Source organism: Scyliorhinus canicula, chromosome 16, assembly GCF_902713615.1.
Source record: "Scyliorhinus canicula chromosome 16, sScyCan1.1, whole genome shotgun sequence".
Lineage (NCBI taxonomy): Eukaryota > Metazoa > Chordata > Chondrichthyes > Carcharhiniformes > Scyliorhinidae > Scyliorhinus > Scyliorhinus canicula.
In genome coordinates, this window is record NC_052161.1 from 79,610,927 (window position 1) to 79,623,499 (window position 12,573).

The 12,573-nt window shown below is 43.5% G+C and overlaps 1 protein-coding gene across 3 annotated transcripts in view; it reads right to left on the reverse strand.

Annotated features, from left to right (window-relative positions):
• Positions 1-4,578: 4,578 nt before the first annotated feature.
• The window catches only part of tspan15 (tetraspanin 15), a 168,886-nt gene continuing 160,891 nt past the window's right edge, over positions 4,579-12,573 (reverse strand). For 2 of the 3 annotated variants that reach the window (XM_038821706.1, XM_038821707.1), the window contains exon 8: positions 4,579-5,987. In XM_038821706.1, the coding sequence (XP_038677634.1) occupies positions 5,826-5,987 (162 nt within the window). In that variant the 3' untranslated portion in view covers positions 4,579-5,825. Of the gene's footprint in view, positions 5,988-9,249; positions 9,467-12,573 lie in introns of those variants that run through there. The other variant, XM_038821708.1, reaches the window with a different exon arrangement.

A 12,573-nucleotide genomic window follows, 5' to 3' on the forward strand; every position in this document is an offset into this window, starting at 1 on the left:
AGGTAAGACAGATGAATTTAGAGCCTTGATTCATTCTTTTTTTCTTAAAAAATTTTTTTTTATGTACCCAATTCATTTTTCCAATTAAGGCATGGCCAATCCACCTACCCTGCACATCTTTGGGATGTGGGGCGAAACCCACGCAAACATGGGGAGAATGTGCAAACTTCACAGATAGTGATCCAGAGCCGGGATCGAACCTGGGACCTCGGCGCGTGAGGCAGCAATGCTAACCACTGCGCCACCATGCTGCCCGTAGAGCCTTGATTCATGCATGGAACTTGGATGTGGTAACGGAGACTTCGTTAAAACGGAGACTTGGTTAACAAAAGAGACAGATGGGAAGGTAAAAGAGGTGGGCGAGTTGCAATACTAGTTAGAGAACATATTACAGCTGAACAGAGGGAGGGCACCTTGGAAGAATCAAGCAGAACTGTGGGTAGAACGCAGAAACAAAAGGGGCAGTCACTACCATGTGGATGTACTTCAGGCCTCCTAACAGCCCACGGGAAGTTGAAGAACCGATGTGTAAGCAGATTCTGGAAAGAATAGGGTTGTTGCGGTGGGAAACTTTAATTTTCCTCATATTGACTGGAAATCCCTTAGGGCTAGGGTTCCGGATGGTGAGTAATTTGTTAAATGTGTCCAGGAAGGTTTTTTGGAACAATATGTGGATAATCCGACTAGAGAGGGGGCTTCATTGGACCTAGTACTAGGGAACGAGCCCAGCCAGGTTATCAAAGTTGCAGTGGGGGAACATGTGGCGAAGTGACCACAATTCGGTACTGGAAAAGGAAAAGGGTTAAGGTGCTAAATTGGGGGAAAGCTAACTACAACCAGATTAGGCAGGATTTAGAGGCAGTTGTTTGGGAGAGGCTTTTTGAGGGTAAATCCACATTTGGCACGTGGGAGTCTTTTAAGGCGCAGTTGATGGGAGTGCAGGACAGGCATGTGCCGGTGAAAAGGAAAGACAGGATTCAAGAGCCGTGGATGACCAGGGAAATTGAGAGTCTAGTCAAAAAGAAAAAGGATGCATACAAGAGGTCTAGGCAACTAAAAACAGATGAAGCATTTGAAGAATACAGGGAAAGTAGAAAAGACCTCAAACAGGGAGTTAGGAGGGCAAAAAGGGATCATGAAATGCCCTTGGCAGTTAGAATTAAGGAGAATCCCAAGGCATTTTATACGTTCATTAGGAACAAGAGAGTAGCTAGAGAAAGAGTTGATCCATTCAAGGATAAAGGAGGGAAATTATGCGTAGAACCAAATGATTATCATAGATTATCATAGAATTTACAGTGCAGAAGGAGGCCGTGGGAGGAAACCGGAGCACCCGGAGGAAACCCACACACACACAGGGAGGATGTGCAGACCCCGCACAGACAGTGACCCAAGCCGGAATTGAACCTGGGACCCTGGAGCCCTGTAGCAATTGTGCTATCCACAATGCTACAGTGCTGCCCAAAGGAAGTAGATGAGATCTTTAATCTGTACTTTGCATCAGTATTCACACGTTAATTGGTGGTGTCTCAGAGGGATATGTAAACACTTTAGAACAAGTCACTATTAAGCGGAAGGAAGTGTTAGGTGTATTAAAAATCATTAAGGTACACAAATCCCGAGGGCCAGATGGCATCTATCCCAGATTACTGAGAGAGACAAGAGATGAAATCGCTGGGCCTGTAACAAAAATCTTTGTTTCCTCGTTGGCCACAGGTGAGGTCCCAGAGGATTGGAGGACAGCCAATGTTGTACCGTTATTTAAGAAGGGTAGCAAGGATAAGGGTAAGCATAGGCCAGTGAGCTTGATGTCTGTGATAGTGAAATTGTCGAAAAGATTCTCAGAGATAGGATCTATGCACATTTGGAAGTCAATGGTCTTATTAGTGATGGACAGCATGGTTTTGGACGAGGTAGGTCATGTCTCACTAATTTAATTGGGTTTTTTGAGGAGGTAACAAAACTGATTGAAGAGGGAAGGGCTGTGGGATGTTGTTTATCATAGATTATCATAGATAACACGGGGTCAGGGGTGAACTAGCTAGATGGATCCAGAACTGGCTTGGCCATAGGAGAGAGGATAACAGTGGAAGTGTGTTTTTCCGAATGGAAGTCTGTAACTAGTGGTGTCCCGCAGGGATCAGTACTGGGACATCTCCTGTTTGTAATATATATATATATATATATATATATAAATGATTTGGAAGAAAACGTAGCTGGTCTGATTAGCAATTTTGCGGATGATACTAAGATTGCAGGAGTTGCAGATAGTGATGAAGATTGTCAGAGAATACAGCAGATATAGGTAGGCTGCAAAATTGAGCAGAGAAATAGCAGATGGAATTTAACCCGGACAAATGCGAGGTGATGCATTTTGGTAGATCCAATTCAGGTGGGAGCTATAAAATAAATGGCAGAACCATCAGGCGCATAAACAAACAGAGATCTGGGTGTGCAGGTCCACAGATCCTTAAAAACGGCAGAACAAGTGGAAATGTAAAGAAAGCAAGAACATAAGAACTAGGGGCAGGAGTAGGCCATTTGGCCCTTCGAGCCTGCTCCGCCATTCAATGAAATCATGGCTGATCTTTTGTGGACTCAGTTCCACTTTCCCTCCCAAACACCATAACCCTTTTAATCCCTTTATTCTTCAAAAACTATCTATCTATCTTTATCTTGAAAGCATTTAATGAAGAAGCCTCAACTGCTGCATTGGGCCGGGATTCCATAGATTCACAACACTTTGGGTGAAGAAGTGCCTCCTAAACACAGTCCTAAATCTACTTCCCCTTATTTTGAGGCTATACCCCCTAGTTCTGCTTTCACCTGCCAGTGAAAACAACCTCCCCACATATATCCTATCTATTCCCTTCATAATGTTATATGTTTCTATAACATCCTCCTGCATCCTTCTAAATTCCAACGAGTACAGTCCCATTCTACTCAACCTTTCCTCTCAACCTTCCCCTCAACTCTGGGATTAACCTAGTGAATCTCCACTGCGCACCCTCCAGCGCCAGTACGTCCTTTCTCAGGTAAGGAGAACAAAACTGAACATAATACTCCAGGTGTGGCCTCACTAACACCTTATACAATTGCAGCATAACCTCCCTAGTCTTAAACTCCATCCCTCTAGCAATGAAGGACAAAACTCCATTCGCCTCCTTAATCATCTATTTGTAAACCAACTTTTTGCGACACCCAGGTCCCTCTGCACAGCAGCATGTTTTCATATTTTATCATTTAAATAATAATCCCTTTTGCTGTTATTCCTACCAAAATGGATAGCCTCACATTTGTCAACATTGTATTCCATCTGCCAGACCCTAGCCCATTCACTTAAACTATCCAAATCCCTTCGCACTTTTTGCTTTACCACTCATCTTAGTGTCGTCTGCAAACTTGGACACATTACACTTGGTCCCCAAATCATCTATGTAAATTGTGAACAAATGTGGGCCCAACACTAATCCCTGAGGGTCACCACTAGCTACTGATTGCCAACCAGAGAAACACCCACAATGCATGCTTGCCTTCATCGGATGGACCACTGAACATAAAAGTTCACAAATTATGTTACAGATACATAGAACGTTGGTTAGGCCACATTTAGAATACTATGTCCAATTCTGGTCACCACACGACCAGAAGGGCGCGGAGGCTTTGGAGAGAGTACAGAAAAGGGTTTCCAGGATGTTGCCTGGTATGGAGGGTATTAGTTATGAGGGGAGATTGAATAAACTGGGATTGTTGTCCCTAGAGAGACGGAGGCTAAGGGGTGACCTGATAGAAGTTCATAAAATTATGAGGGGCATAGAGAGGGTGAACAGTTGAAGGCGTTTTCCCACGGTGGAAATGACAATTACAAGGGGGCACAAGTTCAAGGTGAGGGGGATAGGTTCATTGGATTGTGTGAGGCAATTTTTTAAAATTTTTTTTTTTTAAACACAGCGACCATTAAGACTTATCTGGATAGACACATGAACAGATGGGGTATAGAAGAATTACAGGCGGATGGTCTAGATAGGACACGTGATTGGCGCAGGCTTGGAGGGCCAAAAGTTCTGTTCCTGTGCTGTACTTTTCTTTGTTCTATCATTGGCTCCCCCAACTACAGTATAAATCTGACCCCATTTCCAGTTCTCTCTAGCTTTCACAAAGAGTCTTCCTGACTCAAAATGTTAGCTCCCTTTTCTCTCCACAGATGCTGTCAGACCTACTGAGATTGTCCAGGTACTTCTGTTTTTGTCTACTAGGGCAGACTTGTTTGTGGACCTTGGAAGGAAGATAGAAGTGGGCTGTTTGGAGTTGGAGGACAATGAAGCTGGGGAGAAAAGATCTCCAGAGGAGATGAGGTCAGTGACAGACTTGGAGACAATGGTTTGATGTTCAGTGCTGGAGGCATGGTCTGGTCTGAGGGAGGTGGAAGAAAATGCTGGGAGAATTGGAAATCTGCCTCTGCAAGGTGGAGGACGGTGTGCCAGAAAACAAAATCAGCACCCTTGTCATCAGGTTTAATAATAAGTTTCGCATTTGGCCGGAGAACATGGATTTCTGCAATTTCAGAGGGAAGTGGGGGGGGGGGAACAGTTCTCAATAAAATGATCTTGAGAAGGTAGGAGGCCAGAAAGAGGGATCCAGGTTGAAAGCGCACACTGGAAAGGGGTAAAAGGTCCAGCTATGCAGGAAAAGACTCCTGCCCAAACAGGTGGGAGTGGAGGCAAGTACAAGAGAAGAAGATCGTAGCATCCTAAAGTGAATGTTTGCCAATTAGCCTACTCATATATTATAAACAAAATAAGTTAATCAGTATGAAATTGTTAGGCCCGCATTCAACTCTTAAGAAATGAATTAAAAAATCAGTGGTTCTCAGGAGTATAAAATATTCAAGTAAAACTTTTCATCAACATTTTCAATCTGTGGAACATAAACCTGCTGATATTTAAGAAATTTATAAACCATTTAAATTTAAATATAAACAAAAACCTATGTACCTGGAATCTCAGGAACTATTAGATACACATTGCAGTCAAAATAAAGAAATAAAGAGCAGTAGGTTGCCTGTCAGTAGCAGTACTATTACACCCTCAAATTCTGAGCACTCACTTGAGGAAACACAGATTGGTGTGGAATGAACTACATAAACCCACAGTTTGTAGAGGAGGGAGTTGAATACAGTCAACTGTGGGGATACAAGTCCATACCTGCACTTCATCCCGGATTATAATCGTACTTCTTCCTGATTCTTGTCTCAGTTTATAAGGTGTTGTTCAATGTCACAATGTGGTGGAGTGCAAGTATGAAACAGTCGTCACTGCTAGAAATTGTTCTACTATTTCTAAGGAGCAGTAACAAGATGGAAAATTAGCAAATATAAGGTTACAACATGACAAGGATGGATGTTTGACCTTATACTAAAATGTGCTGTTCACAGGAAAGCATTTTCACAAAGTGCAATGGGATATTGTGCTTCATATACATTAAATTGAAAGAACAGGACTTTGGAAGTGTTACAAGGCAGTAAGAAATCAAAGAGAACAGAAGATACTGGGCAATACACCCCAGATCTTCCAGAATCTGAAAACCTAGATTTATAATTTGGATATGGAATAGTTATCACTGATCTCTAGCCAAACTGTGCAAAGACTTCTCTGTTGAAATACTGAGAAACCTGCTGTGCAATTCCAAAATGTTGTTTTTATGATGGATTTAAACAGCTGCAATGTGAACTCTCATTCTTTTATCACTATCAGAACTCCTGGATTGTGTTACAGCCTTGTGTTGCCCTCCCCAGGCACTTGTGGTTATATAATATACAACAAATTTCATACAACAGTATCGAGAGTCGGTAAACACAAGCAGCACCCCGTCCCCGATGTGCTTACACCTTCACCGGGACTCGTCAGGCAACTATCCACGGTGTCATAATCATAGATGATATCCTCCAGCCGGCTGATGTACAGCCAAGTCAATAAAACGCCCAAAAACTGAAAGATAGAAGACAAATGAACAAGAAATGAAAGGCAACATAAAACTGCAGGGCTAGACAGTCACGATATTGATTTCTAGTCATAATCATCATATTATCCCAGGAAAACTTATGGATTTTGGAACAACCAACAACAATAACAATGCACCAGCAAAGTAACGAAAGAGTAATAAGAAAGGAGAAGTTAGAGTATGAGCGAAAGCTAGCCAGAAATATAAAAACAGATAAGAGATTTTGGGACAATTTCTCACGGCAGCACGTTCTAGAGCAAGCCAGGGAGCAGACTATTCTAGACCTGATAATGTGCAACGAGGGTGGATTAATTAATGACATCATAGGTCATTAAATTTAGGAGGCTTTAGGTAGAAGTGATCATAGCATTATTGAATTTCTCATTCAGATTCAGAAGAGAAGAGTAGGATCAAGACTTGTAGAGTCTTGTAAGAGTAGGACTAAGACTTAGGGTGGCATGGTGGCACAGCAGTTAGCACTGCTGCCACACGGGTTCAATTCCAGCCTTGGGTGACTGTCCGTGTGGAGTTTGCACTTTCTCCCTGTGTCTACGTGGATGTATTCCGGGTGCTCTGGTTTCCTCTCAGTTCAAAGATATGCAGGTTAGGTGGGGTTACGGGGATAGGGCAGGGCAGTGGGCTTGGGTAGGGTATTCTATCAAGAGGGTCGGTACAGACCCGATGGGCTAAAAGGCCGTGTTCTGCACTGTAGGAATTTTATGGTTCTTTGGTTGTGTTTTAAACTTAAATTAGGGCAACTTCGAGGGTATGAAGATGGAGCTGGCTAAAATGACCTTAGAAAATAAGTTGTGTACGTTGAAAGAAATTCAATGGCAGATATTTAAGGATATATTTCATAATATTCAGCCAAGATACACTTCTGCGAGAAAAACGATAGCATTCCCTGGGTTTCTGTGGTGATGACTCATCTTTCATTCTCACTCCACAGTATAAACATTTCACACTTTTTCTGTCTTTTAGCTTTGACAAAGGCTCATCTGGACCCGAAACATTAGCTCTTTTCTCTCCCTACAGATGCTGCCAGGCCTGCTGAAATTTTCCAGCATTTTCTCTTTCGCACATCTATAGCCGACTAAGGAAGTTAAAGATAGTATCCAAAATGTACAATTCTGCGAAGATTAGTGATAGGTCAGAAGACTGGCCTGGTTTAAAAAAAAATCAAATGATGACTAAAAAAGGGAGAAATTAGAGCATCAAAGATAGCTAGAAATATAAAAACTGAAAATAGGAGTTTCTACAATTATTTAAAAAAGAAAAGAGTAACTAAAGTGAGTTTGTGTCCCCTAGAGCAGGGTTTCCCAAACTGTGTTCCGTGGAACCCCAGAGGCTCCCAGGGACCTCGCGGCAGACCAGGCTCGTGTATAAAATTTGGAAAATGCTAGGGAGCGGCTTGTCCAATCAGAGACTGGCTTCTCCAAAATTCAGCCTCTGACTGGGCGAGCTGGAAACAGCACAAAACTCAAAATTCCAAAGCAGCAGAGTGACGAGGAGACTAGGCAAAATAGTAAAAGGGGAAGTGAGCTTCGAGACAGCGTGTGCGTGAGAGCGGAGGGTGTGTGAGTTGACGGCTTGTGTGGGAGTTGAGGGCTCGTATGGGGCAATTGAGAACAAAGAATAAAGAAAATTACAGCACAGAAACAGGCCCTTCGGCCCTCCCAGTCTGCGCCGATCCAGATCCTTTATCTAAACCTGTTGCCTATTTTCCAAGGTCTACTTCTCTCTGTTCCCCACCCGTTCATATATCTGCCCAGATGCATCTTAAATGAATCTATCGTGCCCTCCTCTACCACCTCCGCTGGCAAAGCATTCCAGGCACCCACCACCCTCTGCGTAAAAAACTTTCCACGCACATCTCCCTTAAACTTTCCCCCTCTCACCTTGAAATCATGACCCCATGTAATTGACACCCCCACTCTTGGAAAAAGCTTGTTGCTATCCACCCTGTCCATACTTCTCGTAATTTTGTAGACCTCAATCAGGTCTCCCCTCAACCTCTGTCTTTCCAATGAAAACAATCCTAATCTACTCAACCTTTCTTCATAGCTAGCACCCTCCATACCAGGCAACATCCTGGTGAACCTCCTCTGCACCCTCTCTAAAGCATCCACATCCTTCTGGTAATGTGGCGACCAGAACTGCACGCAGTATTCCAAATGTGGCCTAACCAAAGTCCGAAAAAACTGTAACATGACCTGCCGACACTTGTACTCAATACCCCGTCCGATGAAGGCAAGCATGCTGTATGCCTTCTTGACCACTCTACCGACCTGTGTTGCCACCTTCAGGGTACAATGGACCTGAACTCCCAGATCTCTCTATACATCAATTTTCCCAAGGACTCTTCCATTGACCATATAGTCTGCTCTTGAGTTAGATCTACCAAAATGCATCACCTCGCATTTGCCTGGATTGAACTCCATCTGCCATTTCTCTGCCCAACTCTCCAATCTATCTATATTTTGCTGTATTCTCTGACAGTCCGCCTCGCTATCTGCAACTCCACTAATCCTAGTATCATCTGCAAACTTGCTCATCAGACCACTTATACCTTCATCCAGATCATTTATGTAGATCACAAACAACAGTAGTCCGAGCACGGATCCCTGTGGAACACCACTAGTCACCGTTCTCCATTTTAAGACACTCCCTTCCACCACTACTCTCTGTCTCCTGTTGCCCAGCCAGTTCTTTATCCATCTAGCTAGTACACCCTGAACCCCATACGACTTCACTGGTTCCATCAATCTGCCATGGGAAACTTTATGACATCTACAGCCCTTCCCCATCAATTAACTTTGTCACTTCCTCAAAGAATTTAGGGTGTGTGTGAGAGAGTTGCAGGTGTGTGAGACAGAATGGAGGATGTGTGCAAGAGAGAGAGGTTTGTGTGAGTCGAGGGTGTGTGTGAGTTGAGGGTACACTTCTGGGAGTTGAGGGTATGTGTGTATGAGTTGAGGTTTTGTGTATGTGTGAGGAGGTGTGCGTGAGAGAGAGAGGCATGTGTGAGAGATGAGGGAGTGTGAGAGAGAATTGAAGGTATGTGTGAGAGAGGTGCGTGTGTGTATGTGCCTGGTGTGTGTCTGTGTGTGTGTGTGAGTCTGTGCCTGATAGAGGTGTGCGTGTATTAATATGGGAATGCATCTTTCCAGCAGCACTCTTCCCATTAACCAATTGAACCAAAGGAATAGCATCATTCCTTCCATTAAAAATGACCAAAAAACCAAGCACTTTTCTTAATAAGAGAGCTTTTTAATTATAGTAAACATACACAGAAGAAATAGAAAAGACTTCTATAAATTAAGTTTCTGGCCTTTGTACCAATTGCATGAAAACAATAAATCTTTTGTTTTTTGGTTCTTCAACACAATGAAAATGTTTCTTCGGGGTTCTATTCGTACTCTTGGGAAGTCAAAAGGGTTCTGTGGCTGGAAAGGTTTGGGAAACACTGCTCTAGAGAATTAATAATGGGAAATAAAGAAATGGTGGAAACGATGAACTGGTATTTTGCACAATGAAGTCACAAATGACATCCCAGAAATACTTGCGAATCAAAAAGTGAAAAGGGAGAGGGCAACTTAAAACAATTATCAGGGAAAAGGTACTGAGAAAACCCATAACTAAAGGCTGACAAGGATTCTATAAGAAGTGGCTGCTGAGATAGTAGTTGGCTCGGTTGTAATTTTACATTTCTTGATTCTGCAAAGATCCAATCAAATTGAAGTTAACAAATATATCTCATCTATTCAAGAAAGTAGGTAGATAGACAGCAGGTAACTTCAGTGCTGTTAACTGAGGGCTAATTTATTAGAGTTCTTTGAGGAAGTAACAAGCAACATGGATAAAGGGGCACCTTGAGATTATCATAGACTTAACAGTGCAGAAGGTGGCCATTCGGCCCATCGAGTCTGCACCGGCTCTTGGAAAGAGCACCCTACCCAAGGTCAACACCTCCTCCCTATCCTCATAACCCAGTAACTCCACCCAACACTAAGGGCAATTTTGGACACTAAGGGCAATTTAGCATGGCCAATCCACCTAACCCGCACATCTTTGGACTGTGGGAGGAAACCGGAGCACCCGGAGGAAACCCACGCACATACGGGGAGGATGTGCAGACTCCGCAGAGACAGTGACCCAAGCCGGAATCGAACCTGGGACCCTGGAGCTGTGAAGCAATTGTGCTATCCACAATTCTACCGTGCTGCCCTTGGATTTAAAAGACGGTTGCTAAAATGTTAGTCTACAAACTATGAGGACAAGGTATTATCATGAATAGAACATACAGTGCAGAGGGAGGCCATTCGACCCATCCAGTCTGCACCGACCAACTTAAGCCCTTTCCCCGTAACCCAATTAGCCCTCCTAAACTTCTTTGGTCACCGAGGGCAATTTATCATGGCCAATCCACCTAACCTGCATGTCTTTGGACTGTTGGGACTGTGGGAGGAAACCGGAGCACCCAGAGGAAACCCACGCAGCAGGGAATCGAGCCTGGGACCCTGGCGCTAATCACTTGTGCTACCATCCTTCAATAGAGGATTAGTTACTGAAGAGGGAGCTGGATGTGGCGCTTGCGGCTGAAGGGATCAAGGGGTATGGAGAGAAAGCAGGAGTGGGATACTGAATTTGCATTATCAGCCAGATCATACTCAATGGTGGTGCAGGTTTGAATGGCCGACTCCTGCACCTATTTTCTATGTTTTGGAGTGTTTTTAATGTGCTGTCGCAGGTCAGGTACGGCAGCTTAGTCTTTTCATTTGGAATCAGCTGGAAATTAATCACTGACTCTGCAATGTCAACCTCAAAAATAAATTTTTCACCCACCAATTATCTTTCAAAATATGAAACCTCTCTCAATTGCCAGTACTTCCCTGCATTATCACACATGGGAGTTTCACCCTTATTTGCACTGGCCAAATTGACAAAACCATAACTCAAGAAATCATCTTTATACTGTTTTGTTCCTGAGTTAAGTTTCATTTTTGTAGGCTGTACATTGGAGACCCTGGAGCTCTGTACAGAGCTAACACTAGCATTGCCCTGTCCTGCCATAGATTCTCCTGAGCAGTTCTGTCCCGCAGATTCAGATGAGAGATCCTGGCCAGTAGATACATGGTCTATTTGTGTCTCTGGCTGTCACATCCTTCTAACATAACAATCCATCTTCACGGTCCTCTTGCCTTCCTTGCTAGCAGGCAGAAAATGGAATAAGCTCTAATCTGTGATTTGGCACCAAAGGCACGTACGTACAGGATGCTTACAGGATGCATGACCTGCTCACTGCTGCCGCTTATGGTTGGAAGATTGCACACCACCTCATTTTGTTCTGATTTAAAAGTCAAGGAAGCCGATATTCTCAATTAAAATTCTGGTTGTGGCCATTGGGCGCTTCTGCCGCATTGGCGACCACCGCGACTGATCGCTCCGTGACCCTCCCAACACCTGCACTTTGAAAATCTCTGGAGTATAGAACCCGATAAGGTATGTTTCTTAAAACTCACACCAGTTGTGTTATCCAATTTTACTTGTAATTAGAAAACCTATAACATGGGCAAAGTCAAATATCTAAGGTTGTCTTCTTGGTCATGGTGTCCCTGACCATCACTTCCTGTTGCCTATAACACTGTACAGCCTTTGATGGCAGCTCCTGAGACCAAAAATAATTTGTGTTCCGAGCCCTCTCAGAGGAGTGCATAACCTTTAAATTAAGGTTGCTGGCAGTAGGAACACTGTGCCTCAGACATCAACCGACCATCTCAAGTTACGCTGGAAGAGATAAATAAGTCAGAGAACCATGCTTGACAAATCTACTAGAATTCTTTGAAGATGTAACTAGTAGAGTTAACCAGGGAGAACCGGTGGATGTGGTTTATTTAGACTTTCAGAAGGCTTTTGACAAGGTCCTCATCGCAGATTAATATGTAAAGTTAAAGTGCATGGGATTATGGGTAGTGTCTTGAGATGGGGCATTGGTGAGGCCACACCTGGAGTATTGTGTGCAGCTTTGGTGTCCTTTTCTGAGGAAGGATGTTCTTGATATGGAGGGAGTGCAGCGAAGATTTATCAGGCTAATTCCTGGATGGCGGGACTGTCATATGAGGAGAGACTAAATTGGTAGGATTATATTCATTGGAGTTTAGAAGAGTGAGAGGGGTTCTCAGAGAAACTAAAATTCTGACAGGGTTAGATAGGATAGATTCAGAAAGAACATTCCCGATGGTGGGGGAGTCCAGAACCAGGGGTCATAGTTTGAGGATAAGAGGACTTTTAGGACTGAGGTGAGGAGAAATTTCTTCACCCAGAGAGTGGTGAATCTGTGGAATTCACTACCACAGAAAGTAGTTTTGGCCCAAACATTGTGTAATTTCAAGTAAGAATTAGATATAGCTTTTAGGGCTAAAGGAATCAAAGGATATGGGGGAAGGCACGATCAGGGCATTGAACTTGACATCTTCCACGATCATAATGAATTGAAGAGCAGGCTCGAAAGGCTGAATGGTCTCCTCCTGCTTTTATTTTCTATGTTTCTATGTAGGGCTGCATGGTAGCACA